A 27,869-nucleotide genomic window follows, 5' to 3' on the forward strand; every position below is an offset into this window, starting at 1 on the left:
AATTTCTATGGCAAAACGAAACCCCTCATTTTGTTCCTTTTCAAATTAAATGTATTAAGTGTTACCACTTTATTCCAATCAAGATGACTTCAGGTGTGCCATACTTTTGTCATAAGTAAGATTGTTAGCGTTCTAGTTGTTCTTTAGAACACTCTGGGACATTCTGTCATTGGGCTATAGTTGGGCTACATCTGGCTGATATTTGGGCTACATTTGTTTTTTTTGTCTCTGGTGGCCATCTTTGAGCTACATTGGGCTACATTGGGCTACATTGGGCTACATTTGGGCTCTAACATATATATAGCCCAATGTAGCCCAATATATATTTTTTCAAAGTTAATTTTCGTAAAAACCCCTGTAGGATATTAGCCCAATGTAGCCCAATATATATTTTTTCAAAGTTAATTTTCGTAAAAACCCCTGTAGGATATATCTTGAGACATAGCAAAGGCACATCGGGGTACCAGTCCCTACAATTTTGCCAGGTTTGGTGGAAATCCATTCAGCCGTTCGGGCTAAAAGTGAGTCCAACCGCCCTATGGATATTAACATGGGGAAAACACGTTTTGGGACCCCCTTTTATCTCGACACCCGCGTGACGGATCTCCCCGAAACTTTCAGGGAAGGAGCGGAGCGCAGCGAGGCAAAGTTAAGGAAAATTACAGGCAGATCCCTCATTCGGCACCAAAGTTATTCCCAATAGAATGTTGCGGATTTCCTATGGAAAACGATCCTAACTATATATATATATATATATATATATATATATATATATATATATATATATATACATATATATATATAGGAAAGAACTCTTGAGTAAAAAATCTTTGAATAGTGAGACCAGTAAAGAAGGAAAATTCAGGATGGTGACCCCGTACTCCTCTGGGGCCAACCATTTGAGAGCCATGTTGAGAAAAAACTGCCACATTCTCCTTACGGACAATGCACTTAAGGACGACTTACCGCCACACCCCTTAGTGACCTTCAGTAGAGCAAGGTCGTTGAGGGATATGTTGGTGAGAAGCCATTTAGAGAAACCCATTATCAAGACAAACACCCTGAGGGCTATGAGGGGCTTTTACCCCTGTGGCCGCTGTAAGGCCTGTGCAGCAAGTAGAAGGGTCCTCACCTATGACATACAGGATATAGGGAGATCTGTTAAGAAATTGAAACTCATTACCTGCAGTACCTCCTATGCAGTGTATTGCTTGGTCTGCCCGTATGGCCTACTCTACATTGGGAGCACGATCAACCAATTAAAGATGAGAATACTTGAGCATCTCCGGGCCATCGATAAGGCCGACCCGGCATATCCGGTGGCCCGGCATTTTGCAGAACAGCATGGGAAGGAGTCTGTACCACAGAATGCCAGGGGAGGGGACCGCTTGAGGCGGCTGAAGAGGCTCGCATCTAGATACATTATTGATTTGTCGACCAAATAACCCAGAGGCTTAAATAGCGGTGAGGAGATGGCAGTGCACCTAGGGAAATGACTAGAAATGACAGAATGTAAATATGAATGGTTTGACGCTATATGACTCTGCTTTATGAAATACTGATTTTTCTATTGAGATCTTTTTGTACAATAGTTTCCTTTTATCTGAAGAGTTTTGATAAGGGGAATGATCTAATGCATTGGATCTATGAATTAAGTAATTTGTATATATCATTTTGGTAACTGGCTGAACACTGTTGCTTCGGAGATATTGTTTTTTTGGATGAATTATTGTCAGTTTCACTTGTAATGATGGAGCTTACATTTTTATGTACTAACTTTCGAGGGACAGTAGCCGATCCACGGCAAGATAATTTGGTATTTTCCATTTTGTATTATTTTATACCCACTGCATCTTAATGAACCGATTTATGGTTTAACAATTCTGCCTATATGTGTATCCAACAACATACTCTAAGATGGCGTCTCATTTGACACAGAGGGGTTAGTCCCTTGTTTGTTGCCACGAAATTGTAAATGCTTTATTAGCAGTGCATGAGCTAAGTGTCATTGACACTGACGAAGGCTAAACGCCGAAACGCGTTTGTTGTTATTCGAATAAAGACCCGTTGAAATCTGCCACCTCCAGAGTGCTGTTTTTCCTGTGGTAACTATAGGAAATTTGAGCGTTATATATATATATATATATATATGGCGGGCGCGCTGCCACTTATCTAATAAAAGCACTTTTCTGCACCAGCAACTACAGGGTTCACTCTTCGTCATTTGGATTTTGGCAGCGGCAGTCTGCAGTGTGGCGATTTTCTAGAATATATATATATATATTCATGCACTTATATATATATATAAACAATGAGTTGTAAAGGCATACGTTGTAAAAGCATATGCGATCTTAAAAAATGCAGGGTAAAAAATGCATGGTGAAGACATGCAGAGTATTCCTGCTGGTGAAGTTGAGCAGTGTCCTCCGCTGGTATGGTTCTCATGCTGGAAGGCTGGAAGACAACATTCCTCAGGCCTATTTATTGGTGTTGTTTGGTATGGGGTCTAATGTGCGCCTGTCTGCATTGCAGAACATTATCCAGGCATAACCTGTCATAGGAATGAGGCTATTTGAATCATCACATGCAAAGAAAATTAGGTCTACTATGACATGCAAACCACCAAAGGAAATTTTATAGGTCAGGTGACAAACAGGAAGATCCTTACTTTGTCAGGGGATCCCAGTTGTAGCTTACTCACGAGGCCTAATATGGCTTGGACTGTTTTAGTGTTTCTTGTGTTGCCTACAGGTGGGAAGTGGGATTGCCTTACCTAGCTGTTTATGATGGACTGTTCCCACAAGGAGCAGGAACAATACTGATTTTTGTAAGTACTGTCGGTCTAGAGTAGCACCGTTGGAGAAAAACAATGGTTGGAATGTTACAGAGAGTGATTGTCAGTAGGTTAGACAACATGTAAGCATTCTTCCCGTCACATTCTGTATGGTTGGTGAGCAAGAATTGTCAAGTGTCTATGCTGTAACAGTAGTAGCCTTCAGAAGGAAGACATATTCATATTCATATCAACCTACAAAATAAAAATTGAGTCTTGGTGCATGTGGCTGTTTGTTGTTTAAGCTAGAAGCAATGCAAAATGGTTAAGCCAATATAGAAGTGCATGGGAGAGGCTGAAAGTCAGATATCGCATTCAGATATATTTTATTTATTTATTTCACTTATAAAGCGTGCTATCACCTCGAGACGCATCCTGGCGCTGGCAGACTCGAAAAAAAAAGGAGGGGGCAGCTGATAACAGGCTAAGGATTCGGAAAAAGCCAGGTTTTCAAATGCATTCTAAAGGCAAGAAGGCCGGTGACCTGCCTGAGTTCAGTGGGAAGAGAGTTCCAGAGCTTGGCCGCAGCCACACTGAACGATCTACCTCCTGCTCTGGATCTCCTAAACCTCGGTACGGTCACCAACCTGGCCGAGGAGGAGCGTAGACTGCAGGCCGGCACCTGCCATGAAAACTTCCTTTGTAAGCAGGCTGGGCTCAACCCATGGAGGGCTTTAAAGGTCAGACAGAGGGACTTAAATGTCACCCTCTGCCTCACTGGGAGCCAATGCAGCTGAGCCAGAGCCCCTGAAGAGGAAGATCTAGTTGGCCACCCCGGGGCTAATTTTGCAGCGGCGGACTGGAGTCTCTGGAGTCTGTCCCTGAGATAGCTAGGGGACTCCAGCAGCAAGGCGTTGCAGTAGTCTAACCTACTGAGTACTGTGCAACGCACCACCTCTATCCGAGCTGGAGGCGGTAACAAGGGCAGGGTTTTTCTCAGGAGGCGAATGATGGTCAAGCAGCCAGCTGCCACCTTTGAAACCTGCGCCTCCAGGGTGAGATCACTATTGAACATCACACCCAGATTTTGTACTACCTTCACAGGCTGGACCAGTGGAGAAAAATCCATTGGCCAGAACTTGCTAGGTAAAAGAGAATGAACCCTGGGCCTTGGACAAAATAACACCTCGGTCTTTCCTGTGTTAAATTGCAAAGAGTTTGCTTTCAACCATTCCGCTGTGGCTCGCAGGCAGTTGTGAAATTCCTCCAAAGAGGTGGATTTGTTTCCCTCCAAGGAAAGAATCAACTGCGTGTCATCAGCGTAGTTAACAATTTCGATCTTATATTGGTTGATCACCGCTATTAAGGGCTTCATATAGATGTTAAAAAGTATCGGACTAACTGCTGAGCCTTGAGGGACACCATGCGAGATGGTAGAGAAGGAGGACTGAAAGGGAGGAAGGGACACAGCTTGTTCCCTACCCTAAAGGAAGGACTCAAACCACCCAAGGGCACTCCCTGCCACCCCTACCTCTCTCAACCTGTCTAACAAAATGCCAAGGTTCACCGTATCGAAGGCGGCAGACAGGTCAAGCAGGATCAAAACCCCTGCCTGTCCCCTGTCTGCCCGCCAACGTAGCTCGTCCAGCACGGTTACAAGGGCCGTCTCGGTGCCATGAGCTGGGCGGAAGCCAAATTGAACATCCTCCAGGAGCTTGTGCTGTTCAAGAAGTCTGGAGAGGGTGCCTGCCACCACCCACTCTACAAGTTTTGCTGGATAGGGTAGGAGCAAGATAGGCCTAAAGTTCTTAAGGCAGTCTGGATCAAGGGTGGGCTTTTTCAGTAAGGCGGTCACCACCGCTTGTTTCCACTGAGGTGGAACCACTCCGCTAGCAAGCGACTGGTTACACACCATCCGAAGCGTGGGGAAGAGCTCGAACTCGAACTCCTTCCAGATTTTAGGTGGGAGCAGGTCAAGCAGAGACCCAGATGTAATACCAAAGGCCACGTCCCTGAACTCTTCTGCAGACAGCTGCGCAAATTCTACAAGCGGCTCAACTCCTCCCAGTTTATAATCTGCCCCAGGAATCGACAGGCTGCCACAATCAGCTCCTGCTGGAGGTTGTTGCTGCTCCACCCCCAGATCACAATAATCAATTAGATTTTCTCCTGAAAGAACCTAGCTAGGTTCTCACAGAGTTCCTGAGAGGGGGGGGGGGAATTCAGTCTTGGCACAGTCTGTACTAGTAAGGCTGTTCAGGATATTAAAAATGCTGCGAGAGCGGTTCGGGGCATCAAGAATCACATTTGCGAAGTACTCTGCCTTAGCTCTGTGGATCTTCCCCCCGCTTAGTTTCCCAAGCAAGCCTGTCCCTGTACGTATGCCTCCACCTTCTCTCTGCTTGTTTACATTCCAGTCTCAAATTTTTTAGACTGTCTGTAAACCAGGGTGCTGAGGGTCTCCCCCTGCTCCCATGATGTTTAAAAAGAGCAGAGGTATCCAGCACCGAAGTAATCTTCGAGCAGAGGGCAGCGTAATTCACCTCAACCTGTACGGCAGAGGCAAAGCATTCCTCAACCATAAAAGTGGGTGATGCACCTTTTTTCCGAACAAGGGTCTTCCAGTCCCTGCTGACATACTCCCTTACTTGGCCAGATGTCCCTGCAATAGGCGTGCATGCCTTTACAAAAAACGTAATCAGAGAGTGGTCCGTCCAGGCCATAGGTAGCACATCCCCATAACTATTGTACCCTAAACATTGTTTACAAGAATATTGGACCTGACTTTGATCTTAGTGGCTTGGCTACTCCGTTTCAACGGTGACTGGTATCCTATCCACCGAAATATAAATCCCAGTATATCATATGGGATTCGCCGAGATCTAAATCAGGACCATAGTCCTGTTTTGGAGTAGACTTTCTATTATTAACTTCAGGAGGCTATTTTTATTAACCATGTGCAGGGCACAATATTCATGTCAGAAAATATCCTGAATACAATATTCTCGTGCTTTAACATTAAGGAATGACCTCCTAAAACAATACTCAACCAAACAACACCCTTGGGGAGCTGAAGCATTCCATAAGCAAAATACAACTGAAATCTAGTTCAAATTGTAAGCATACCTGCAATGAATGAGAATGGGGCTGCGCTTGTCCAGCTTTCCTTCTTCCTGTGTCATGTTTTGTGGAAACTTCTCCTTGATGTCCTGAATCATTGTGAGTAACCCGTTGGGATCTGTGGGAAGTTCCTGCGGGTTCCAATTCTCATATTGGTAGTGGTATATTTTTCTGGTTTCTTTCCTCTAGAAAAAAAGTATAAAAAAATATAGTTTAAAAAAGGTAATTCATAAGTAGTTCTTCTTGAAAATAGTGTTTAAATATTTCATGATTTCATGTGCAAACCCTAGCAATGGATATTTAGAATGTATTTCAGTTACAAGTTTCATTGTAGGGACATATCATACAGATAAACGGAAAGAATGAATAATGGATGAACACTGAGGTATTTAATGCCTTATGGTTCTATCCACTAAGTAAAAACACCCCCTTTAACTAAATTTAAGAGAAAATAACTTGCATGACAAGAAGAGAGGTTAATGGGCCTGGTTTAGGGATTCACAATGGTTTAACTCTGCCTATTAACAGCAGTTGTGTTAAATCTACAATCTATGACATTACTACTGCTGGAATTATTAAGGACATGCTACAACATGCAATATTTTTGCTGATGAAACATTTATTTGATATGTTGAAGCCTCGAAGATTACACATTTCCATGAATGCCACAATCAGATCCTATGTCTGTGATTTATATTGTGAACACTCTGAAACAAATTTGTAACAGGCATAGGTTAATTTGTAAAGTATTTCATCATCATAAACTTTATTCGACAGTTAAGTCATTAAAGCACAAAATAAAATCAGTCAACAACAGACTACACAATCTAAAAGCAACCATTATGTACATTCTATATAAATAAATAAATAACATACAATTAAATTAAGTATGACAACTATCGAATAGACAGGTTAAAATATATGAGCATAAAATAATATATTTTTAAGTTTAAAAGATACCTTTATTAACATGTTACTAATTCATTGTAACGGATGAAAAGTGATTCAATAAGACACAGTAACAAGCAAACAATCAAAATAGCCAGTCCCCTCATGCAGACACAAGAAGGTAGTAATGCCGATATTTATCTTAAACCTAGACAGTAACAGAGTGGGCTGTCCACTAACTGGCCGCGAGCATTGTTTTTGATCATACTGCCCAAGCCCAGTTCAAAAAATTCGCCACTGCAATGGCTAATGGTGGGTTGGGGTCGGTGCTTAGAATTCTCAGAGCCTCAACATATCTATGAGTGCCCATTTGTCGACAAATTGGAATTATCCATTTACGACGAGGTGCAGCATATAAAGGACAGAAGAACAGGATGTGACTTACAGATTCTTGCTGGTCCAAGCACCTAAGGCATCTGTCATTAGAGGACCCCACCCACTTGCCTGTGAATAACCTTGTTGGGAGGGAACCCAGCCTAAGTTGGAAATACAGTTTGCGGTCATGGGGCTTTTCAATAATGTCCCAAAACTTTTCAAACCTTGGACAGGGCTTGAATTCAAGGTACCGTCCTGTGAGGTGGGATGAGAGACTTTTCGAAAGTGTCGATGAAAGGACCATATCCCAATATCTTTCCTTCAAGATTTTTTTGGAAGGAAAGATTGCGTTCAGTGAATCATTCCATAGCTCAGGCATACCCAACCTCACAAGCAGAGATCTGATCTCCTTCAGCCATTTTATTTTATGGAAAGGATCATTTTTAATGACGTCCAAGAGGCCTTGGGCATAGTGGGAAAGCTCCTCAGTGCTCCATATCCTACGCCAGTAGAGTAATGGCCGAAGTATTGCCAGTTTGTCAACTGGTTTCCTGCCCAAATCCCATAATAGTGGTGTCAGTGGGGTGCTTTGTGGGACGCTAGTAACTTTGCGAAAAAACTCATTCTCCACCAAGGACAAGCATTTTAGGTTCTCGAACCCCCACAGTTCGGCTCCATATAGGGCCGAACTCAAGACCTTCATCCCATAGATCTCGAGTGCTGGGCTAACTGGCTTGGTAAATGAGGTCTTAAATTTGTGTAGGAGAAACCCTGATTGCTGTTGGTGCTTCAACACAGCTAGGTCGAGTTGGCTTTTCCACCGCATGTCCCTCTGTAGGGTTACACCCGGATATGTAAAGGCACTAACCTTCTCTAGTGGGAGGTTATTCATAAACACACTTCCTCTGAAAGATATGTGCTCGTTGAAGGACATGAATTAGGTCTTGGCAGTATTTATTTCCAAACCGCGCAGGAGACAGAAGTCTCCGAACCGCTGGAGGGCCCGCTGGAGACCGCTGGGTGTTTTAGAAATTAGCAAGGTATCGTCCGCAAACATGAGACTTGGTATACGAGTACCTGCCAGCACCGGGGCATCCGTGGGGGTCAAGGAAAGGAAGGCCGCCACCCCGTTGACGAAGAGCGAAAACAGGGTAGGCGCCATAACGCATCCCTGGCGCACTCCCCGCTCAACGGGAAAGGTTTCCGTCACCTCACCCTGCATCCCCGACCGAACCCGGGTGAAGTTATCCTCATGCAAGCGGACCACCAGTGTCAGCAGCTCTGGGGCCATCCCCAACTCCTCCAAGACTCGCCATAGTTTGCTACGCGGAACAAGGTCAAAAGCTACCCTCAAGTCAACGAACACAGCGTACAGAGCCCCTTTTCCCAACACCACTGTCCGCCAATAGAGGGTAATGAAACGAAAAACTTGATCTATTGTGCTTGTTTGAGGGCGGAAACAGGCCTGCAGAGGACTCAAGATATTATTTTCGTCCATCCAGGTTTGCATCTTACCCAAAACCAGTCTACCCATAATCTCCTGGATTGAGTCGATTAGGCTAATGGGTCTATAATTGCCTGCAACAAACATGTCCCCTTTTTTATGAACCGGAATGATTTCTGCCCCTTCCAAGAATGAGGAATATCAGCCCCTTGGGCAATGGCATTTGCCAAGTAGACGATATAAGATCTCCAAGTTTGCTTGTCATTTAAAAAACATCGGCTGGGATGCAATCGATACCCGGTGCTCTTCCGTCAATTACTGTCTCTAGAGCCCTGTCAACATCTTCTATGGTAAAGGCATCTCCTTCATAATGCGTGCAGGAAAAGGTTCCTTTGTGCTCAGAGCTATCAGGGCAGGCATACTGTGGCTTGAAATAATCAACCAACTGATGCTGGGCAACATTATTCTGTGGGCGTTCCGGACACCCGCCCCTATCCCATTTATATGTATCCCAGAATAATTTTGGGTTCTTGGGCAAACAAGCTTCTTTCAATTCCTGCCACTTGCTCTCTTCCCAGATCTTTTTCGACTCTGCCTGTACTTTCCTGAACTGATCCGGGCCACTTTTACCTCACTTGGGTCCTTCATTTTTAATGCTAAACCCAGCTTGGTCCGTGCTTGTCTACAAACCACATTAAACCACCCTTTGGGTTTCTTATAGGATTTACTTCTCCCTGGGCCTGACTTACAAAAGTGGGTTTTCAAATGGGCAAAGAGTTTAGTATGGGCAGTGATCATAAGGAGATGAAAGTCCTTACTAGTGACACTGGTCCTCAGTTCTAGTAATAACTTATTTGCTCCATTTTGTATAGTGATCAGAGTATCCGACTGCTCCATGACTTTGCTCCACTTAAGGTGGCGCATGTCATTGGTTAAGGCAAGGTCTGGCGCTGATCTACCCTGGGTTGCTGCGACAGCACCAATTATATCCAGCTTAAATAATGAAGCAAGGGGGATGTGGTTGCTCTCAATGCGTCCCAATACCACCATATCTACAAGGCAATGCCATAATTTTAGGCGAACAAGCAGATCATCTATACAGCTAGACCTAAGGCCATTTTCATACGTTTTATTGCCCTGTCTATCAGACGGCGTACGGCCGTTGGCAGCCCTCAGCTGTTTTGCCATGCATAGCCCTTTCAATTGGATTGCTGCCTCAGACCATTTTCTTATAGGGGACAATTCAAGTTGTGGGATACCCCATCTTGTGTCTTCCTCCTCCGTTAGACTCTGATCATCATGCCCCAACGGCTCGAAAGTAGTGTTAAAATCTCCCGCTACAAGTGGCAGTGTATTTCTGGGCAGATATTACTTCTGACCTTTTTCCTCCCGGGAGTCCTCTTGCGTAAATGTTAAAGATTGAAATATTTTCCCCGGCGGGGAAGGTAACTTTTACAGCTAGGATGTCTTCATTTGCAACAGGAAGCTGATGAAAATTACAGCTTAATGTCTGCCTGGCCCGAATCACTAAACCCCCAAATGGGCGACCCTTTTCTTTCTTGACTGTGGGGACGTAATAGTTAAGATAACCCAGCCTAAAAACAGGATCCACCGACCAAGTCTCTTGAAAGAGACAAATATCGAATTTTTCAATAAGATTAGCCCAGTCTGGTGAGACCAGTTTCGAACCCAGACCCGCTATATTCCAGCATACCAGTGAGGTTGGACAATTTGCATCAAGATATCTTCCACCCTTTTCCAGCCAGCTAATAAAAGGGGGCCGTCCATGCGCCCTGTTCGGCTCAGATAACGATAGGGATATCTCACTCGATGGTTGGTTTAGTATTACCTCGTGCCCCGTCTGGATCGTGACTAAACTCTTGACCGTTAGGTCGATTTCATTGGGCTTAATACCCTTAACCCTGCCCTGAAGACAAGTTTTAACAACAGGAGGAGATGGACTCTTTTCTAGTTTATCCTCCTTGGAAACCACAGCATTTTCGTAGGGTAGTCAATCACAGTCTTCCAACCCAGACAACATATCATACCTATTAAACAACCTTAAACCCCCAGTGTTGCTCCAATTCTGTAGCCCCCTATCTACCAACTCATTTAAGGGGGCAGGGTATACTGGTGGATAAAAATAGGTCTGGGGTAGAGACTGGATTGAAGTCACTGGACCTACCTGGGCCCACCTACAAATGTGATCAACAGCTCTGATGTCCTTAAAATTAATAATTATACAGTCTCCCTCTATTGACTTTTTCCTTGACCCCACCCAGTTTACCCGTCTTGTAAACAGAATTTCTGCAGATACCTGAGTAGGGAGAGGCCGGTTGGAATTAAGCCAATGGATACATTTATTTTTTAGATCCATGTACGTCTCCCTTTTAGCCTGGCCCAAAGAGGGGACCCACGCTAGGACCACAACATATGGGGTAGATTCAGGTGGGAGATCTAGACAAGGGAAGGTTTTTACAGGTTGGACCCGAGAGGAATTATTCATTAATGATTGTCGAGTCACAGGTCTACTGTCTTCCACTATCCGTGGCCTATCTCCCCGCGAGGTTTGGGTGGGGGCTATTAAATTATCAGAATTGGGTGTCTGGGAAGAATGTGTGGGCCCCGCAGGAGCAGGAACATTGGCTGAATTGATTGTGTTCTGTGTAACTATAGGGTCAGCGACCACATTGATGGGCCCAGTCCTGTTTGACTGTACACGGGTCTCCCCCTTGGCCCGATTTCCACCCCGTGCCTGGGCCGATGCGAACAATAATTCCAGGCACACAAGTAAAGTATTTCAATAGGAGTATCTTTTGAGAGAAGGTTGACTATATTTAGAGAAGCCATTCTGGACCATGAACCACAGATAAAAATAAAGGTGGAAATTTCAGTGGCAAAGCATTAGTGGTATTCAGTGTGCACCAGGTTTATAGTGATGAAAAACATTTTGAAAAAGTCCTAAAAAAACTAAGAATATGTAGGATCTTAGAACTAAGCATGGGCGGAATTAGCAAATTTGCGTGAATTCATTATCGCGATTCGCAAAAATCCACCAAATTTCGCGAGCTTGCAATTTTTTTTTTTGCGAGTTCGCAAGATTTTTTTACCAGTTCAGGAATGAGAACTTGCGCATGCGGTCGCAACGGTCGCAAACATGTTGTTTCCACTTAACCAGCCTGCTTGCGATGCCTTTTTCCTATTTCGGGTTGCAATGATGTGTTCACGTTCGCAATTTCCTGTTTCGGGTCACAATGACGTGTTCGCAATTTCCTGTTTTGGGTCGCGTTGATGTGTTCGCGATCACGGAGTCGCCCGGCCAGCTACCAAACTCTTGCAGCGCACGCGAACAGGGAAGAAAACTCTTCAGCGAACGCAGAATCATGGTAAGTCAATGCCGCACGCGCGAGATTGTATTTTTGAAGCACGAACAAGAAAAAAAAATCCGCCAACTCGCGAATTGTGGATTTTTGGGCAATTTCACGCGATTCGCAGATCGCAAAATTGCCAAAAATTCGCAAATTCCGCGAGCGGAAGGAATTTTCCGCCCATACTTACTTAGAACCTAGTGTTCACAGGCAGCCACCTAAGAACTGAGAAAGCAATTGCAATTTCAGAGTCTGATGATCAAACCATACCCCGAAAGATATTTCAGTTAATAATTCAGAATGACCACAGCCAGAAACATGCCAGGAACTTCAGTATAATAATCAACAACAAACTAGACATGTCTTCATAAGTCAATACTGTCACTGCACCCTACTTCCACACCCTGAAGATGTGGAGGAAAATCTTCAAATGGCTCCCAAGCAACACTAGAAAAACAGTAACTCACACCCTAGTCACCTGCAAGTTGGACCATGGGAACACCCTCTACACTGGGTGAGCAAGTAACTCACTAAAATACTACAAACCATCCAGAATTCGGCAACCAGGCTCATACTCAACCTTCCACACAGAATTCACATTACACCACGTCTCAAGGAGATCTACGGGCTACTGATAAAAAGACATGCTCAAATTAAACTCTTCACAGACACATTTAGGGCACTACACAACTCAGGCTCCACCTACCTGAACAGTCACATCTCCTTCCACCAAACTCCTAGACACCCCTGCTCTGCAGGATCCCAACTCGCACACATCCCACACAAAGACAGAACAAATTTACAGCATGATCATTCTCTTACCTTAGTCCTAAAGCACGGAACAACCTCTAATTACACAGAAGAGCATCCATGTCTTAATTTGAATTCCAAAAGAATCTGAAGACCTGGCTTTTAAATTAACCAACCTACCATATGCAATGCTAGGCACACATACTTGATTAGTGCCAGGATATCCTCATGGATAACGTAACATAGCATAACATAACACAGCACAACACAACACAACACAACACAACATAACATAGCATTACATAGTGAGGGGTCCCATAGTGTAATTTATAGCTCAGAGGGGAATTTCACATATAAAGGACATATGCTATCAGGCATGTAGCAAACAATCTGGAACACCTATCTGAATGAATGAACTTTAATGTAAGTGATTTAAATAACACAACCATATTGGGAGTATGGCATGGATCCGGCCCTCCAGGACCGATTTGGAGACCCCTGTCCTAAGGTGACTCTGGCCAATGAGAACAAAACTAGTATAAATGTTGTTGCATTTTGCAGTGTATGACCAAAGGAAACTGGGTGAAAATCACAATAAATCTACATGAATGATCAGGAATCTCAAGATTTGATAGGATGATGGCACATTCCCTGTACTTTAGCAGCTCTGTTCTACAGTCTTGCCACCATTCATTTCAAGGGGATTATGGGTATGATTTAAGTAATGGCAGACAGATTCATTACCGCTGCCATGGCTTCACTCGTGCCTTGGTGAGGATACCTGCCCACTGCATTAGGAGGTGTCCGCTGCCCCTAATGGACATCTCAAGCATTTATAGCAGCTCCTAGAAATGCCTTGTAAGTTTGACAGAAAGTCAAGATCTGACAGTATGATGGTACGCTTCCTGTAGCAGCTCTGTTCTACAGTCTTGCCACCATTCATTCCAAGGTGAATAAGGGGATGATTTATTAATGGCAGATGGAGTAATTAACTTTGCCATGGCAAAGTTCTTCACTCCCACCACCGCTAGGGTACCCAGCCCACCGCATTTAGAGATGTCAGTTGCCCCTGCGCAAATCTCTAACATTTACAGGAACCGCTGTCATGGCAGTTCCTGGAAATGCATTGCATGACGGAGCCATACATCAAACTTACAATTTTTGTTTTGCCATGAGAAGTTTCTCCGATGCCATGGGGGTCATTTAGTAGCTTTTACTGCCCCATCGCCATGTTTTTCATGCCAGTGACAGTTAGTGAAAGCTGGCCATGTGTCTGGCCAATCAAGTTACGGGCCATCGGAAGTGTGTAAAGGTGGAGGAGATGAAGTAGTCTCTGCCATCTATATACTGATGGTCCACCTGACTCTAAAGGAGGTAAGCAGACCTTCAGACTGGGTGAAAGGGTACTCCATTGCTGTTGCAATGGAGTACCCTTTCCACCAACATTTAAATCAGCCACTAAATTCGATCCAGCTCTACACAAGTTCTCTAAAATTAGGACAAGCACACCTTAAGGTCTGTGATTCATAGATAAATCTGTGTATTGAGAATACAGATGGGGAAAGAATGGACAAGGCTCGAAATCAATCTGTGAGTGGCCTTTGCTATATGTTAAAAAGCAGTGTTGTAAGAGAGGCTTCATTAGTGACCGCCACATTTCAAACCCAGGGACCAGATACAAACACCCATTTTCATTCCCGCTATTCCCTGTATGACAAAGAGAACAAAAGGTAATCATCATCATATTTCTTTATTTCGGTCTGTGGACCATAAACGAGCATTACAAAAAGATGTACAATATATAAAAACAGATTTGAACCCACTAAAAACGTAATAAAATTGGTGCAATACACAGGTAAAAGATCTATCAGCATTAGATCCAATTTGAGTTCCCCAAAAAAACCTTACGCGCCCACCACATAGAAATTAAAAAACATAACACAGCATATTCAGTTGGCCTCTGGGTATTAGTAAAAATGAATACAAATTAGTAAAAGGTTGTGAGAATCCTCATTAACCAATGCCAACATATCATTCCAGGCCGATTTGATTCCAGTGATTTACCTGTATCTTTTCTGAATACAGAAGCTGGACTGACATTATGTGATTGATCACAAGGGAATGAGCAACCAAGGGATTAGGGATCAGAATTTCAGAAAGTGTCTATTTCCTATGAAGGACTGGTAATTTGGCAATAGTTACTCAAAACAGTGGGGCTGAAAGTGTAGTTTCAGAACAAAGGGATTTATACAGTTTTCTTTAATATTTTAGGGAACATCCTAGAAGAGCATCAATCAAGCACATAGTGTTGATAGAATGAATGTCAACTGTTTAGACATGTCAGCAGGAAGTTACAAATATCTCTCAATGTTTTTTTTTTTTTTTTTGCTTCTATAGCGCCAGAATCGAACCCAAATAGGTTATCTCCGCGCTTTGGCCGCAGACACAGGTGACGAGTAACCACTTTACAGAAGATCTGGGGATGCAAATGAGGAAATGCTATAGCTTATGTTTCTGTAAACAGATTGGTTTTTAGCATTTTCCTAAATGTAAGGTGGTTGGAGGTCTGTCTGAGGCTAAGGGGCAAGTTATTCCACAGAGTTGGCCCTACTAAAGAGAGGGCACGGCCACCTTGTCTGGTCTTTTTAATAAAAGGAGATTTAAGCAGGAGTTGGTTGCTTGACCGTAGATCACGTTCCGGTCTGTAAGGCTGAAATAGTTGGGCTAAGTAGCTGGGGCCGTTTCCAAATAGACATTTGTGGACAGTACAGCAGATCTTGAATTTAACCCGTTGGCGTACTGGGAGCCAGTGAAGTTCTCTCAGCAGGGGTCCAGAAGGTGTTCTAGGGGGGGCATTCAGAATCAATCTGGCCACCGTGTTCTGGACCACCTGTAGTCGATTGATGGCATCTTCATTGGCTTGTATCAGGAGCCCATTGCAGTAGTCAAGGCGACTTATTACAAGGGTCTGTACCAGTGTCTTCCTATAGATGTCAGGTAAAAAAGGGAAGATTCGTCTGAGTAAGCCAATGGTGTGAAAACAGGCTCCAGCAATCACGTTCGCGTGATCTTTTAGGGTTAAATTTTGATCCAGTTTCACTCCTAAGTTTTTTATTGTGGATTTTGGGGAAGGTACTGGTCCCAGGTCTTGGGGCCACCAGTCGGGAGACCAGAGCATGCTAGCTTTACCAAAAAAACATCACTTCTGTCTTCCCGACATTACACTGGAGGTAGTTGGAAGCCATCCAGTTAGAGATGGCCCTCATACCTTCCGCAAAATTTTCCCTAACATTGGAGTTAAGGGCATGGAAAGGGTAGAGGAGTTGGGTGTCGTCAGCATACGACACTGGTGTGAATCCGTACTTCCTCACAATCTCAGCAAGGGGGGCCACATACACATTGAATAGTGTGGGGCTTAGGCATGAGCCCTGTGGCACCCCTTTAGTGAGCACCCTGGAGATGGAGTGATAGGGGCCCAAGCTGACAGATTGTGCGCGCCCAGATAGGAAACTCTCCAGCCAAGCAAGCGCCTGGCCTCTAATGCCCACTCCTTGTAGTCGGTTCAGCAGGATTTTGTGTGATACAGTATCAAAAGCAGCTGACAGGTCTAACAGCACCAAAATCATCGAGCCTCCTCTATCCTGTGACATCTTGATGTTGTCGGTCACGGAGAGGAGAGCAGATTCGGTGCTGTAGTTGGGCCTGAACCCAGATTGAGATTGGTCCAGGCCCCCTGTCGCTTCTATGAAACTGGAGATCTGAGTGTTAACAAATTTCTCAGCCAACTTAGTCAGGAGGGGCAAAAGAGAAATAGGGCGGAGGTTAGAGAGTTCCGTCCAGGGGGAGGTGGTGTTTTTACGTATCGGATTCACAACTGCCTCTTTCCACTGTTGCGGGAGTTTACCCTCTTTGAAAGAAAGATTGAGGATCTTCGTGATGATAGGGCACAGTAAACTGCCCAGGTTGTTAGTTAACCTGGCAGGGAGAAGATCACGAGGGGAACCAGATTTCACATTACTCAGAAGGGTAAGTATATCACTTTCTGTGACTTCTGGAAAGACTTCAAGGATCTCAGTGAGGGTTTCTTTGCATGAAGTGCTTGGGGCTTCCAAATTATTTGGGTGTTTGACTAGAATTTTGTTATAGATGGTGTTGATTTTGTCCTCAAAGAATGTGGAGATATTATTGCACAGCTCTTGTGAGAAAGTGTCAGGGCTTTCGCAGGCCAGCGGGTTGGCAAAGGTCCTGAGAATTTTGTACAATTCTTTTGTTGAATTGGCAGCTCCATCAAGCTGAGACAGCAGGCAGGTTTTCCTTGCCTTTTTAATGTTTTTATAGTAGGAGGATATAGCCTGCTGATAAAGTTCCTTGCTGGCAAGAGAGTGATTTTTTTCTCCATTGTTTTTCCAGCTTCCTACATTTTTGTTTCTCCATTTTTAACGATTCGGAATACCATGATTCTTTTTTGGTGGTCAAAGGTTTTTTGACAGTCTTTTGTGGGGCTAAGGAATTTGTGATATCCAGAAGGGTGTTATTTAGTTTGGATAGAGCCACTTCAACATTGTCAGAATCAGAGATTGTTGGCTCTTTCCAGAATTGTTTAAAGGAGTCCAGAGTGATTTTATGCCATGATCTTTTTGTAATTCTCAGAGTAGTGGGGGGGTCAGAAGGTTTATCAAGTTGTAAAAAGGAGAATTCCAGCATGCTATGATCTGACCAACTGATGGCTTTGGGTGGATGGCAGTGTATTAAAGGGTGATTGGTGAATATTAAATCCAATGTATGGCCCTTTCTATGGGTGGGGCCACGGTTTCTTAAATGAAGGCCTAGGAGAGCAAGGTCAGCTAGGAGGAGTTTAGTGTCGGGGTCTTCTGCTACGTCTACATGAAAATTAAAATCACCGAGTAAGATAAAATTTTCCTTTGCTCTTAGGTGTGGGGCTAGTATTTCGGTCAAAGCAAGTGAAAAACCAGCATTAGAGCCCGGAGGTCGATATACCAAGGCACCTTTCCAGTGTTCCTTAGCTCTGATATTAATTTTAAAAATCATTATTTCCATAGTGGGCAGAATAAAAATGCTATATACTTTTAAGATAATTGAGTCCTGATGAGTGGGTCCCATGGCCTTCCAAGAGGGCAAAGGATCCACTTCCAATTCCAATTCGCATGCAAGAGTACCAGCCACCATTTAAAGAGAGTCCCACCATGGGGGCAATGATCTCTTTGCTACATGTGCATCTGCAGTGGAAAACGCACTTCAGCAAAGCAGAGGACAGTGAAGAGCACCCTGTTTTTGCCTGTTGCTTGGCAATTTTTTTTTAAATATAAATCCACAAAAGCTGGAGTTTATTTCTGAAAAATATATTCCATGGTGCATAGAGTTTCATATATTCTCCTCTAGGCATCTCCTTTTTTAATTATTAGTTTCTGGTTTATTTGGATGTATGTTTCAAATATAAATGAACATGTATCAATATTGTTATTCCTTACAACATGATAATACAGTGTTCTTGAGCATGTTTTTCTGTTTAAGTTGGATTGTATTTCCAGTGAGTGTTTTAACATAATTAGCAAGGACATAAAGATATTGATATCCTGAGCAAGCAAGGAGGATAAACAAGGTTTCACAGAATGTAAGTAATTGAAAGGGAATAAGGGCTTTACTACTCATAATTTTTTTTCTTCTTTTGAACAATGTTCACAAAGAATATAACTACTACAACAGGGCATTATTATACAGAAAGTCATTTAGTGCCAGAAATTCAAGACTGCGGGTCATACAGATCTATCAACACCTTTGCTTCCTGAAGTCTAAAGGGAAGACAGATCTGGTCTTCAATCGGTTTATCTGCTGACTTACAGACACAGACATGGACGGCAGCTGCTTCTGTTTCTTTCCTGAATACTGGTTCAATTGTTCAGAAACTCTGTACAGGTGTGAACCATCTAGGGAACTCAAAGTAGGCCTCTTTTGGTGCTACGTTTGGCTTATTTAGACAAGAAGAAGCTGGGACTGGCAATAGTGATATAAGGAAGCTTTATAATACCTTCAAGATGTTACAATATTTTAAATTCTGCCTTCTGACACAATATTGTTTTTTTTAATAGTTACTATTCATATTGTGTGCACTAGGAAATTATTTTTAGTGCAAAATATCTTGAACATTTATTCCTCGTTTCTTAGTGTTTTTCAGCTTGCCTATTCATGAGGAAAGAGGGCTGGGCTTCCCTTATTATCCCTGTGAAGTCTTGAAGGGCTGGTGGTTACCTAAAATGTACACCATTGTGGGTCTGGTGGCTCAGTGGACTAATGTGTCCACGACAGCAGCCTGTATTCAACCTGTTTATCACGGATTCATAGCCCAGTGGGTCCACTCAGCCTCTCATCCATCTGAGGTCGACAAAATGAGTACCATTGAGTTTAATATCAATAAACATCTGTCATTCAGCGCCAAGAGACCTACTGGTGAACGTGCGCTTTACAAATACTTGTTATGTTATCATTCAAGTAATGTTCAAAGGGTTGGGGAGTGGCTGCAGTGCACCAGGTTTTCAGTCCATGTTGCCACATTGACTTAGTATCAGAGGGCCTCGACAACCTAGTTATGGGCTGTGTTCTGAAAAGAAGTACAGAAAATGTATCATCTCTCTGCGTGGAGAGGGAGCATAGCTGATTCTGACTGATTGAGTCCACCATACCTTTTATTGTGGATTCAGACTGGACAAAACTACATTTTGACAGTTCATCTAAAAAGGTGGACCTCCTAATGAAGTAACAGTGGTGGCCTAGTAGTAGACAGACAACCATTTTTGATTGCTCACCAGCTGAGCTTCACTGGCGTACAATCATCAGTTCCCCAACCTCTAGAATGAGTCTGTTTGTGTAATGCCAAGACCGTAACTAACCAAATTCATATCATTAGGTCCCAGATGTGAGAGGAGGCTAGCCGTATCCCAAAACTAAATGCTTTTTTTCTACCAACTAATGAGAAGGTAGTGGAGAGTTTTTCCTGCTTGCCTTAGGTCCCATTACATATTTGCTATCCCACTGATCATACTAGCTATTGCAGTTCTAAAAGCATAACCTAGCCTGCTGTCCAACTGGAAAGTGTCAGAGTGTCAGAATGGCAAGTACGGACCTACATATACACATGTATTTTATTAGCCACCTGAGGTATTGCTGCTTTGTTGATATGAGACTAGTATATTTCTCTCTTTAAACTGCAACATTGAAAATAAATATTCTTGTTGTTGAACATTCAAAGAGATATTGTTCCCTTGTGAAGTTCAAAGTATTTTTCATCGCTGAGACAAATTCTAAGCACTTAAGACATACTATATTAATTTAAAAATTATAAGAGTGTCTATAACATTTCTACAACCAAATTCTCATTCATTGTTGCTTGATATTAGCAGTTCACCATCTTCTCTCAATGCACATGTTCTTCTAGAGGAGGCAACTTGCATATGTCTTCCTGAGCATGCATAAAGTATTGAAACACATCTTTTCTGTACCACCTATTGTGTATACACTGATAAAGCATTTCACCAAGATATGCGAAAAGGACGTTTTCTGGCCATTTACCTAATATGTCTTCCAGCAAGTTAGACACCTAAATCCTGTCTACACTGCTGATACTTAATCTGGAAAATACCTGACTAAAGTGTACTTTTGTTCCTCAACACCAAGACTTTTACCATCAGAATCTTTATTCATTCACTTATCATAATAATTCCAGGAATACACATTTATCGACCACCCTGGATAACACCTCAAGCCATTTCACTATCCTCCTTCTGTTCAGTCTCTCCTTTGAATCTCCTCTCAGCATTTTTATAAGTATCAGATAAGGATTCTGGAAATGTAGTTGGGAATGCACAATTCAACAGCTACACTTATCTCATGAATAATGTTCATAAGAAAAATTACAAAGTTCTTACCTTTGCATGTCTAACTTCAAATAACCGAACCATGTATCTCTGAGATTTGCTGACATCTTTCACAGTAACTTCAATGTCACCGTATGTTTGTTTTTTATCCCCCCAATATTTCGTACAGGATCCCTGGAGCAAATGTAAAGGAGAAAAAAATGTCATCATTTATCCTCTATATTTTTAATTTCTCTATTTGTAACACACCAAATAGGTTACTTGGTATAAATATGGACAACAAACCTGATTTTCTTCAGTGCATGTAGTCAGCATAACAACACATTTAACTTTCCTTTGAAATATCATGAGCCAGAAGTCGCTCTCTGTATTTTTCAGTGGTCCTTGTGCAGCAATGATTGCCTTTGGAGACCAGTAGCCCTAGGATTGGAAGAGAACATAGATAATACAACCCTCTTTGAAACAGGTTTACATTTTGGAATAACAAAAAACAGGTCTGATTGCACCATATGTATCATATGCTTAGAGGGTGAAAAGCTATTTGAGTGTGGAACTCAAGGAATACTGTAGAAAGACCAACCAGATATAAGACTTGGGCAAGTAGAAGGCGGTCCTGCAAGCATAAACGAAATACCACTAGCTATGGTGGGAAAGTAGCTGACACTTAGGGTCAATATGGCATTAAAGCACAACAAATCTACAAGGGAGGCAAGGACACAAATAGTTATGTTGCACCACTGAATAGCTCACTGGGGCACCTTGAAAAATACACTGTGATGCAACCATCAAAATGTTGGTTTGCTCTAGCAGCTTTAGTGGAGCCACCAGTTCCTTAATATATAATTGATGATTTGGAGATTGTGGTCACCATGGGTAGGACCAGTTTAATATTGGCCACCGACATAGCTGTCTGCAATCAGTAAATTCCACAGGTCAGCTTTATGTAATGGGCAGAGCCTAATGAATGGTGGAAGGCCTACCTACAACCAGGTAGTAAACAAAGTTTATTATTATACCAACAACTGCTACAAAACAGACTGTTGGCAGAACTCAACATTTACTGCATAGCTTATCAGGTTAAATGCATTTCAAAGTGATTTCATTACATGATACACCACACTTGTAATCTGAAATGATAATAATTGAAACATTCAGATTTCAGCTACAGTTCATCTAAGAAGGGAAGAAGAAAGGAAATGGGTATCATGTGATAAAGAAGTACAAGGTAGAAGTGAGAGGAGAACATAGGGAAAGGGGGAGCATGTGCAAGAAGAACAATGAAGAAAGCAGAGCAATATGGTAAGGAAGAGTATAAAGAAGAGGAAATATTAGGAATGAGCTCAGAGAAGGAAGAATGAGAAAGAAGGAAAAGGAGGAAGAAGAGGAAGGAGGAGAGAGAAGGAAGAAAATGAAGAGGACGAGGCAGGGGTAAATGTAGATGGAGGTGAAACATGAGGATAAAATGAGGAGGAAGAAATAATAGAGGAAGAAACAGGAAGACAAAGGTTCAATACAACAGCTGAGAAATAGAAGGGTATTCTTCCTTCTGGTAGATTACAAAAAGGAAGACAAAGAATAGGAGGAAGAATAAGTGAACAATGTAATCTAAGGTGTGGAGGATAAATAGTGGTTTATGAAAGTTGAAGTAGCTGAGAAGATGAAAAGGAGGATGAAGAAGGCCTGGATTAGCAGAAGGAGTTGGAGAAACAGAGGCAGATGAAGAAGAAGAACAGGCAGAGTGAAGTTAAAGATAAAGGAGATTAATAGGAAGAAACATTTGAAAAAAGAGAAGGAAATTCAAGGGAATCAGAAAAAGAGGAGAAAAGTTGAGCAGGAAGAAGAGAAAAAGTAAGGTAATGTGGAAGTGGAGGGCGAAGTATAGGTAAAAGTAAGAAAATGTAACTAACATATCAGTTTAGTCTTCATTAGTTCTAGACTGTCTGTGTGTAAAATTCCTTTAGACTACATTTTCAGAAAATAACTTAACTGTAACATCAGGAGCTTGATCATGACACATTGATTAGAAAAATATTAGTAGACCACAAATTTAATGTGACATAAAGAAAGAAGAAGTTGAGAATACAATGTTGCCTATGTTTTTGAAATAACTTTCCTCTCAATGTGTCATCAGATTGAACATGGTGAGAAAATGAAGTTGATATATCATTTTTATGTTTTACCCATGATTGCCAACATTTCATTATACTTACACTTATGAATGATGCATTTATGTATTTGGTAAAGTCTTCATATTCATGCTCATCATCAGTGGAATCATCAGAATCGTCCGCATCTTCTGTGCTATTGTCATCATCTCGCCTTATCCCTACTCTGTTAAATTCATCTACAGGAGTAAATAGCATGTTGTAAGAAAAAAATAATATTTTAAGAATTTCAATTCTGGCAAACTTTGTCTGGTATGTATTGAGGGCATTGGGCAAATTTTTAAAATGAAGAACATTTCATCAGTTTGCAAGGGGGATGTGAATATGTTATGTTTACATTGTAAATCTACTCACTATGTATTTTTGCACCCCCATTCAAGAGTTTGTACCAAATATGATGCTCTGAATTTGTCCTGATTTCATGTGCTGTTCAATGGCTTTGTGCAATATTCATGAAATGTAACATCAAAGGTATTATAGATTCACAAAGGTTACTGAACACAACCTAACAATGATTACTAATTCCTTACTGGGTACATTTAGAAGTTGGTAGTGATATATATTGCAGTTTACAATCGCCCACACAACCATCTGGAGGTATGTGCATGACAAGATAAGGCAAAGAAGAGCGATGTATAATTTTAGAAGTGATCACCATCTTAAGTAAACGACTGATCAAGATCACTAAACTCATGGCCATAGAAAAGTTATTTACAGGAGATGAAGGCGTCTTATAGTAAGCCTACTCCAACTTGGCAGTTGGGAAACCTCATTGCTTTTAAAAAGAAAATAAACTCTATATGCCTAGATTGTTCTGGCTTGGTGGTGATGGATTACATGCTTAGTTGTCCTTATGCGTTAGACATGCATTCTGAAAAGTGCATGATAATGATGATGATGACAGCATGGATTTTCAAAAATTTTGCCCCCGGGTTAACATCACAAAAGTGACGCTAATCAGCAAAAAATGTTTTTTAGCAATTTACTTTCCAGCGCGAAACTTGTTTTGCATTTCAAAGTTCCCTATACGTAACACAAAGCAGCGCAAAACGTTGCTTTACTTTACTTAGCACCAAGGGGCATTACATGGGTGGTATATGGTAGTTTCCATGCTACCATCCATGCCTTTGGATGCAAAACCCTATTTCCAAACAATTGTAGACAGGGTTTAGGGCTAAAAGTTAACGCCATCTGAAAGGGGGCATTAAGAGGAGAAAAGTTTACATTTCTCCTTCCTTTTCATACTTTGCATGTGTGCTGCACTGTGCAGCAAACATACGAAGTGGGAAAAGTTTTGCACTTATGTAGGCATAGTATTTTGTACAGGAAGGGTACCCTTCCTGAACTAAACCTATGCTAGACTCAGGCACATACCTTAGTGCTATGGTGCTAAGGCGTGTGCCTGGTGCATGGCAGCTGGAATCCTCGCTGGAGCTAGGTAGAGGGGAGGAGAGAGCCATAACTCTGTAGATATGACACTCTCCCTCCTGTCACCCAACGCAGCACAGCATTTTTTACTTCTGCACTGCGTTGTGTGACTTCTTTGAAAATCTGCCCATAGAAGTCTAAAGGGTGCTGAATTGCAGTTCAGTGTTATACGTGGGGAAGCACTTCCCCAAGCTATTAAGTAAGTTCAGTGGTGTTAAGTATGCAAAACCTTTAGTAGAACTATGGTATGCAAAGTAGAATGTAAGGTTGCAGAGAGTCAGTTGGGCCATCTGATGACTGTGTAGTTGGTGATATACATGTAAAGAAGAATAGTATGTCACCATCTTCACAGTTTTATGTTGGAACACTTTTGTAAAATTGTAATTCTGGCTAGGTCACCACATCATTTGACCAGGTAAAAAAACTGCAAAGCATTTGTTTCCAAAAAGCAAAGAAAAGAAATGCGCCTGGCAAAGCGAAGAAGGGGTGTGTGCGGGGTGAGAGGTGTGATTCAGGCACTTCAAGAAAATGTTAAATGTTTGCCTGTCTTGGACTCCCCTCCCCTGAACAGTGGTTCAAGACATGACAGTTCAAAATAAAATGGCCCTTCCTGACTACACCAGGTCTCCGCTGGTTGGTAATGTCTGACAATGAAGCAAGCTGAGGCTCTGCCATTCGAAACAAACAGTGGCAGCTTGTTCTAGTAAGCGCCGAAGGCGGGGCGGTTGTGGGTGGGGGGTAAACTACTACATAGGGAATGTAAAATAAATAAATAAAACCACTTACCCTGCACTCACCGCATCGCAGAGTTGGCGATGCGGTGAGAGCAAAGTAAGTTGTGTTATTTATTTAACATTCCTTATCCTGTCATTTGCCACTCCCCCCCCTCACTGCCCCACCGAGCACTGGAAACAAATCTGTTTCTCTGACTCGAACTGAGGAAGGGAACCACCAGATGAGCAGAATGGGAGATCTGATGATATACTGTAGAAGTCCTGTACCCGCTCCCTTGTGAATGAATTCTTAAGACTTTTGTAATAAAATCTGTATAGTTTAAGTTAATGTTCTGGTCCAGAGCATGTTAAAACTCTGATGAGGCCCTTCTCCTATCATAATATAAAATCAATGATCCTATTCTCTAGGGTCCTCACCATCTTTCTATGCCGACTGATGTCTCCTCTGCATCTGGCAACTGACTGAAAAGCTTCAAATAAGTTGTGGTCATCACTCTAAACAAGACCTTTTAAACTATTAATTAACTTCACCTATTGCTTCATGCCATTCTGTCGCTATTTGTAAGTGCTCATTTCATAGAACTCATTTTCACAGCTTGGGATGGGTGGAAGGCTCAGTTGGCCTCACTGGGAATTACAATTGTTGTCTACATTTCAGAAGGGACTTTAGCTATAAGTATTTAACTCAATGAGTCATCTTGTCGGCATAGAAGCCTATGAATGACCCATTATAACATTCTTATCATCTCTGAAATCCAGCTCTTCCCATTCATTCATGAGATGCCAGTGTTTATGCAGTTCAGCTACTATCTCTCCTCTAACAGAGTACTCAACTCCCTTAAATGTAGTGTTCCTACTGTGTCTCCTTTGAAGTATTTCTTCACTGGTATTATGGTATACCAGAGTCATGCTGCCTCCAGTGAAAACCTACTCAACAGCTCCATGGTTATCTTTCACAGTCACCCATGCAGCCATTCAAGCAACTCTGACCTTTACTATGGTTTACAGGCAAGCTGGGTATCCTCCTACCTAGGGAATTGCCCATTCTCCATTTCCTACTGTGCATTTTACTCTTCATTCACATTCCAGCAAATTAGAATTCCAATAGAATGCATTTTGGGACAACTATGATCTGATTTACAATTTCAATTAATCAATCATGGTCTTTATAAGCACACTACTCACCCTGGCGGGTCTCAAGGCACGGGGGTGGTGGGGGGCTCAGCAGGTCTGAGTCAGTTGAAGAGCCAGGTCTTCAGAGCCACCCTGAAGGTGTTCAGGGAGGAGGCACCTCGGATGTCAGTGGGGAGCTCATTCTAACTCTTGGCCATGATGTAGGAGAAGGATCTTCCCTCTGCTCTGCTGATGCACAGGGTTTTGGCAAGGAGGAGGTTGGTGGAGCGGAGGTTTCGTTTGGGTATGGGGAGGGTGACTCTGTCATGGAGGTATTGGGGTCCGGTGTTGTGTAGGCATTTGTAGGCGTAGGTGAGTATTTTGAAGATGACTCTTTTCTCGACAGGGAGCCAGTGGAGCTTTCGTAGGTGTTGGCTGATGTGTTTGTGTCGGGGGATCTTAAGGATGTGTCTGGCGGCAGTGATCTGTATAGTCTGGAGCTTGCGTAGTAGAGACTTGGTGATGCCGGCGTAGAGGGCGTTTCCGTAGGCCAGTCTACTGGTGATGAGGGCATGAGTGACTGTCTTCCTTGCCTCGGGGGAGATCCACTTGACTGCTTTACGGAAGATGCAGAGGGTGTTGACGCAGCTGGAGGTGATGGTGTTGACCTGGCGATTCATGGAGAGGGAGGAGTCGAGTACGAAGCTGAGGTTCTTGGTGTGGTGTGTGGGAGTGGGGGGTGCCGAGGGTTGTGGGCTACCAGGAGTTTATCCATGCTGAGGGGGTGTTTCCAAGGACAAGGACTTCTGTCTTCTGACTTCTGACTTCTGTCTTGGAGCACATTTAAAATTCGGTGATTTCTGGAAAAAATTCTAAATGTAGAGTATGTCCTCAACAATAATATCCTTAAGTTGGAGGACAATCAGCCATTAGATTGCACTCTCCATTATGAGTTTCTTCCAGATGTTTGAGGATTTCAGTTTCCTCCAAACTGTAAATAAGGTTTCTACTCTTGTCCCACTGCACCAACGCTGTCATTAGTATTATCTCCTCTTGTAGCTACTCTTATGATCTCTATGTGGAAGGCAACCAAATCTTCTCCTTTCCAATCACTCATAAACTCTAACACAGAATCTTGCTGAATGACAGACATTCGTGACTGGTTGATTCTACATCCTGAATCTACTTCCTTAAAAACTGTGGGCATTTATTTTCTTGCATCCTGTATTCATAAAGGTGAATTTACATTGTTCTGGATCCCTCTAGGAAAAATCATCAAACACGTCAAATGGTCTGCATATGTGCAAAAGGAATACTGTACAGCTCCCGACTCCATTTACTTTAACAGCATGGTGGAGTATTGAAAGCTTTGACTGTGAGTCCAAAGCAAGACACTCTCCACAGTATCTGGCACTGTGTGGCTATGCATGCTGTCATTTGGCTTTGCAAAAAAAGGGGCATGTATTACGTCTTAGTGCGCTATGCATCTCACCTGTTTATGGTTCAACCTTAGTGAGGGATGGATGTAAAGAATGTGGTGTGACTGTTCCATCCCTGAGTTTGTTCTTGTTTGTACTGTGGGAGGGTCCCAGCAAAAGGGAGGAACTAGTAGGATCAGGGGCCACATTACAGACAGTACCCGGTGGCTCAAAAGATATATGTACCATTTAATCTGCTCTGTAAGCTGAGTAGTAAGGAGCCTACAAGTAAGTGTGTTGGAAGTTATGTCTAGGTCGGACAGTATTGGCTTGTCCAGGGAGTGGCAAGATGCAAATGACACTTGTGGCTGAACCTTACAGCAAGCCTTTCAGACCTAAAGAAA

At 42.6% G+C, this 27,869-nt stretch overlaps 1 protein-coding gene across 5 annotated transcripts in view; it reads right to left on the reverse strand.

Moving 5' to 3' along the window:
- The window catches only part of PTPRC (protein tyrosine phosphatase receptor type C), a 654,339-nt gene that overhangs the window by 11,680 nt on the left and 614,790 nt on the right, over positions 1-27,869 (reverse strand). For all 5 annotated transcript variants that reach the window (XM_078641033.1, XM_078641026.1, XM_078641055.1 and 2 more), the window contains 4 exons: positions 22,818-22,951; positions 20,893-21,027; positions 20,659-20,781; positions 5,900-6,078 (listed from right to left, as the gene is read on the reverse strand). In XM_078641033.1, the coding sequence (XP_078497159.1) occupies positions 5,900-6,078; positions 20,659-20,781; positions 20,893-21,027; positions 22,818-22,951 (571 nt within the window). The remainder of the gene's footprint in view (positions 1-5,899; positions 6,079-20,658; positions 20,782-20,892; positions 21,028-22,817; positions 22,952-27,869) is intronic.

The sequence above is a fragment of the Lissotriton helveticus genome, chromosome 1_1, assembly GCF_964261635.1.
Source record: "Lissotriton helveticus chromosome 1_1, aLisHel1.1, whole genome shotgun sequence".
NCBI classification, from domain to species: domain Eukaryota; kingdom Metazoa; phylum Chordata; class Amphibia; order Caudata; family Salamandridae; genus Lissotriton; species Lissotriton helveticus.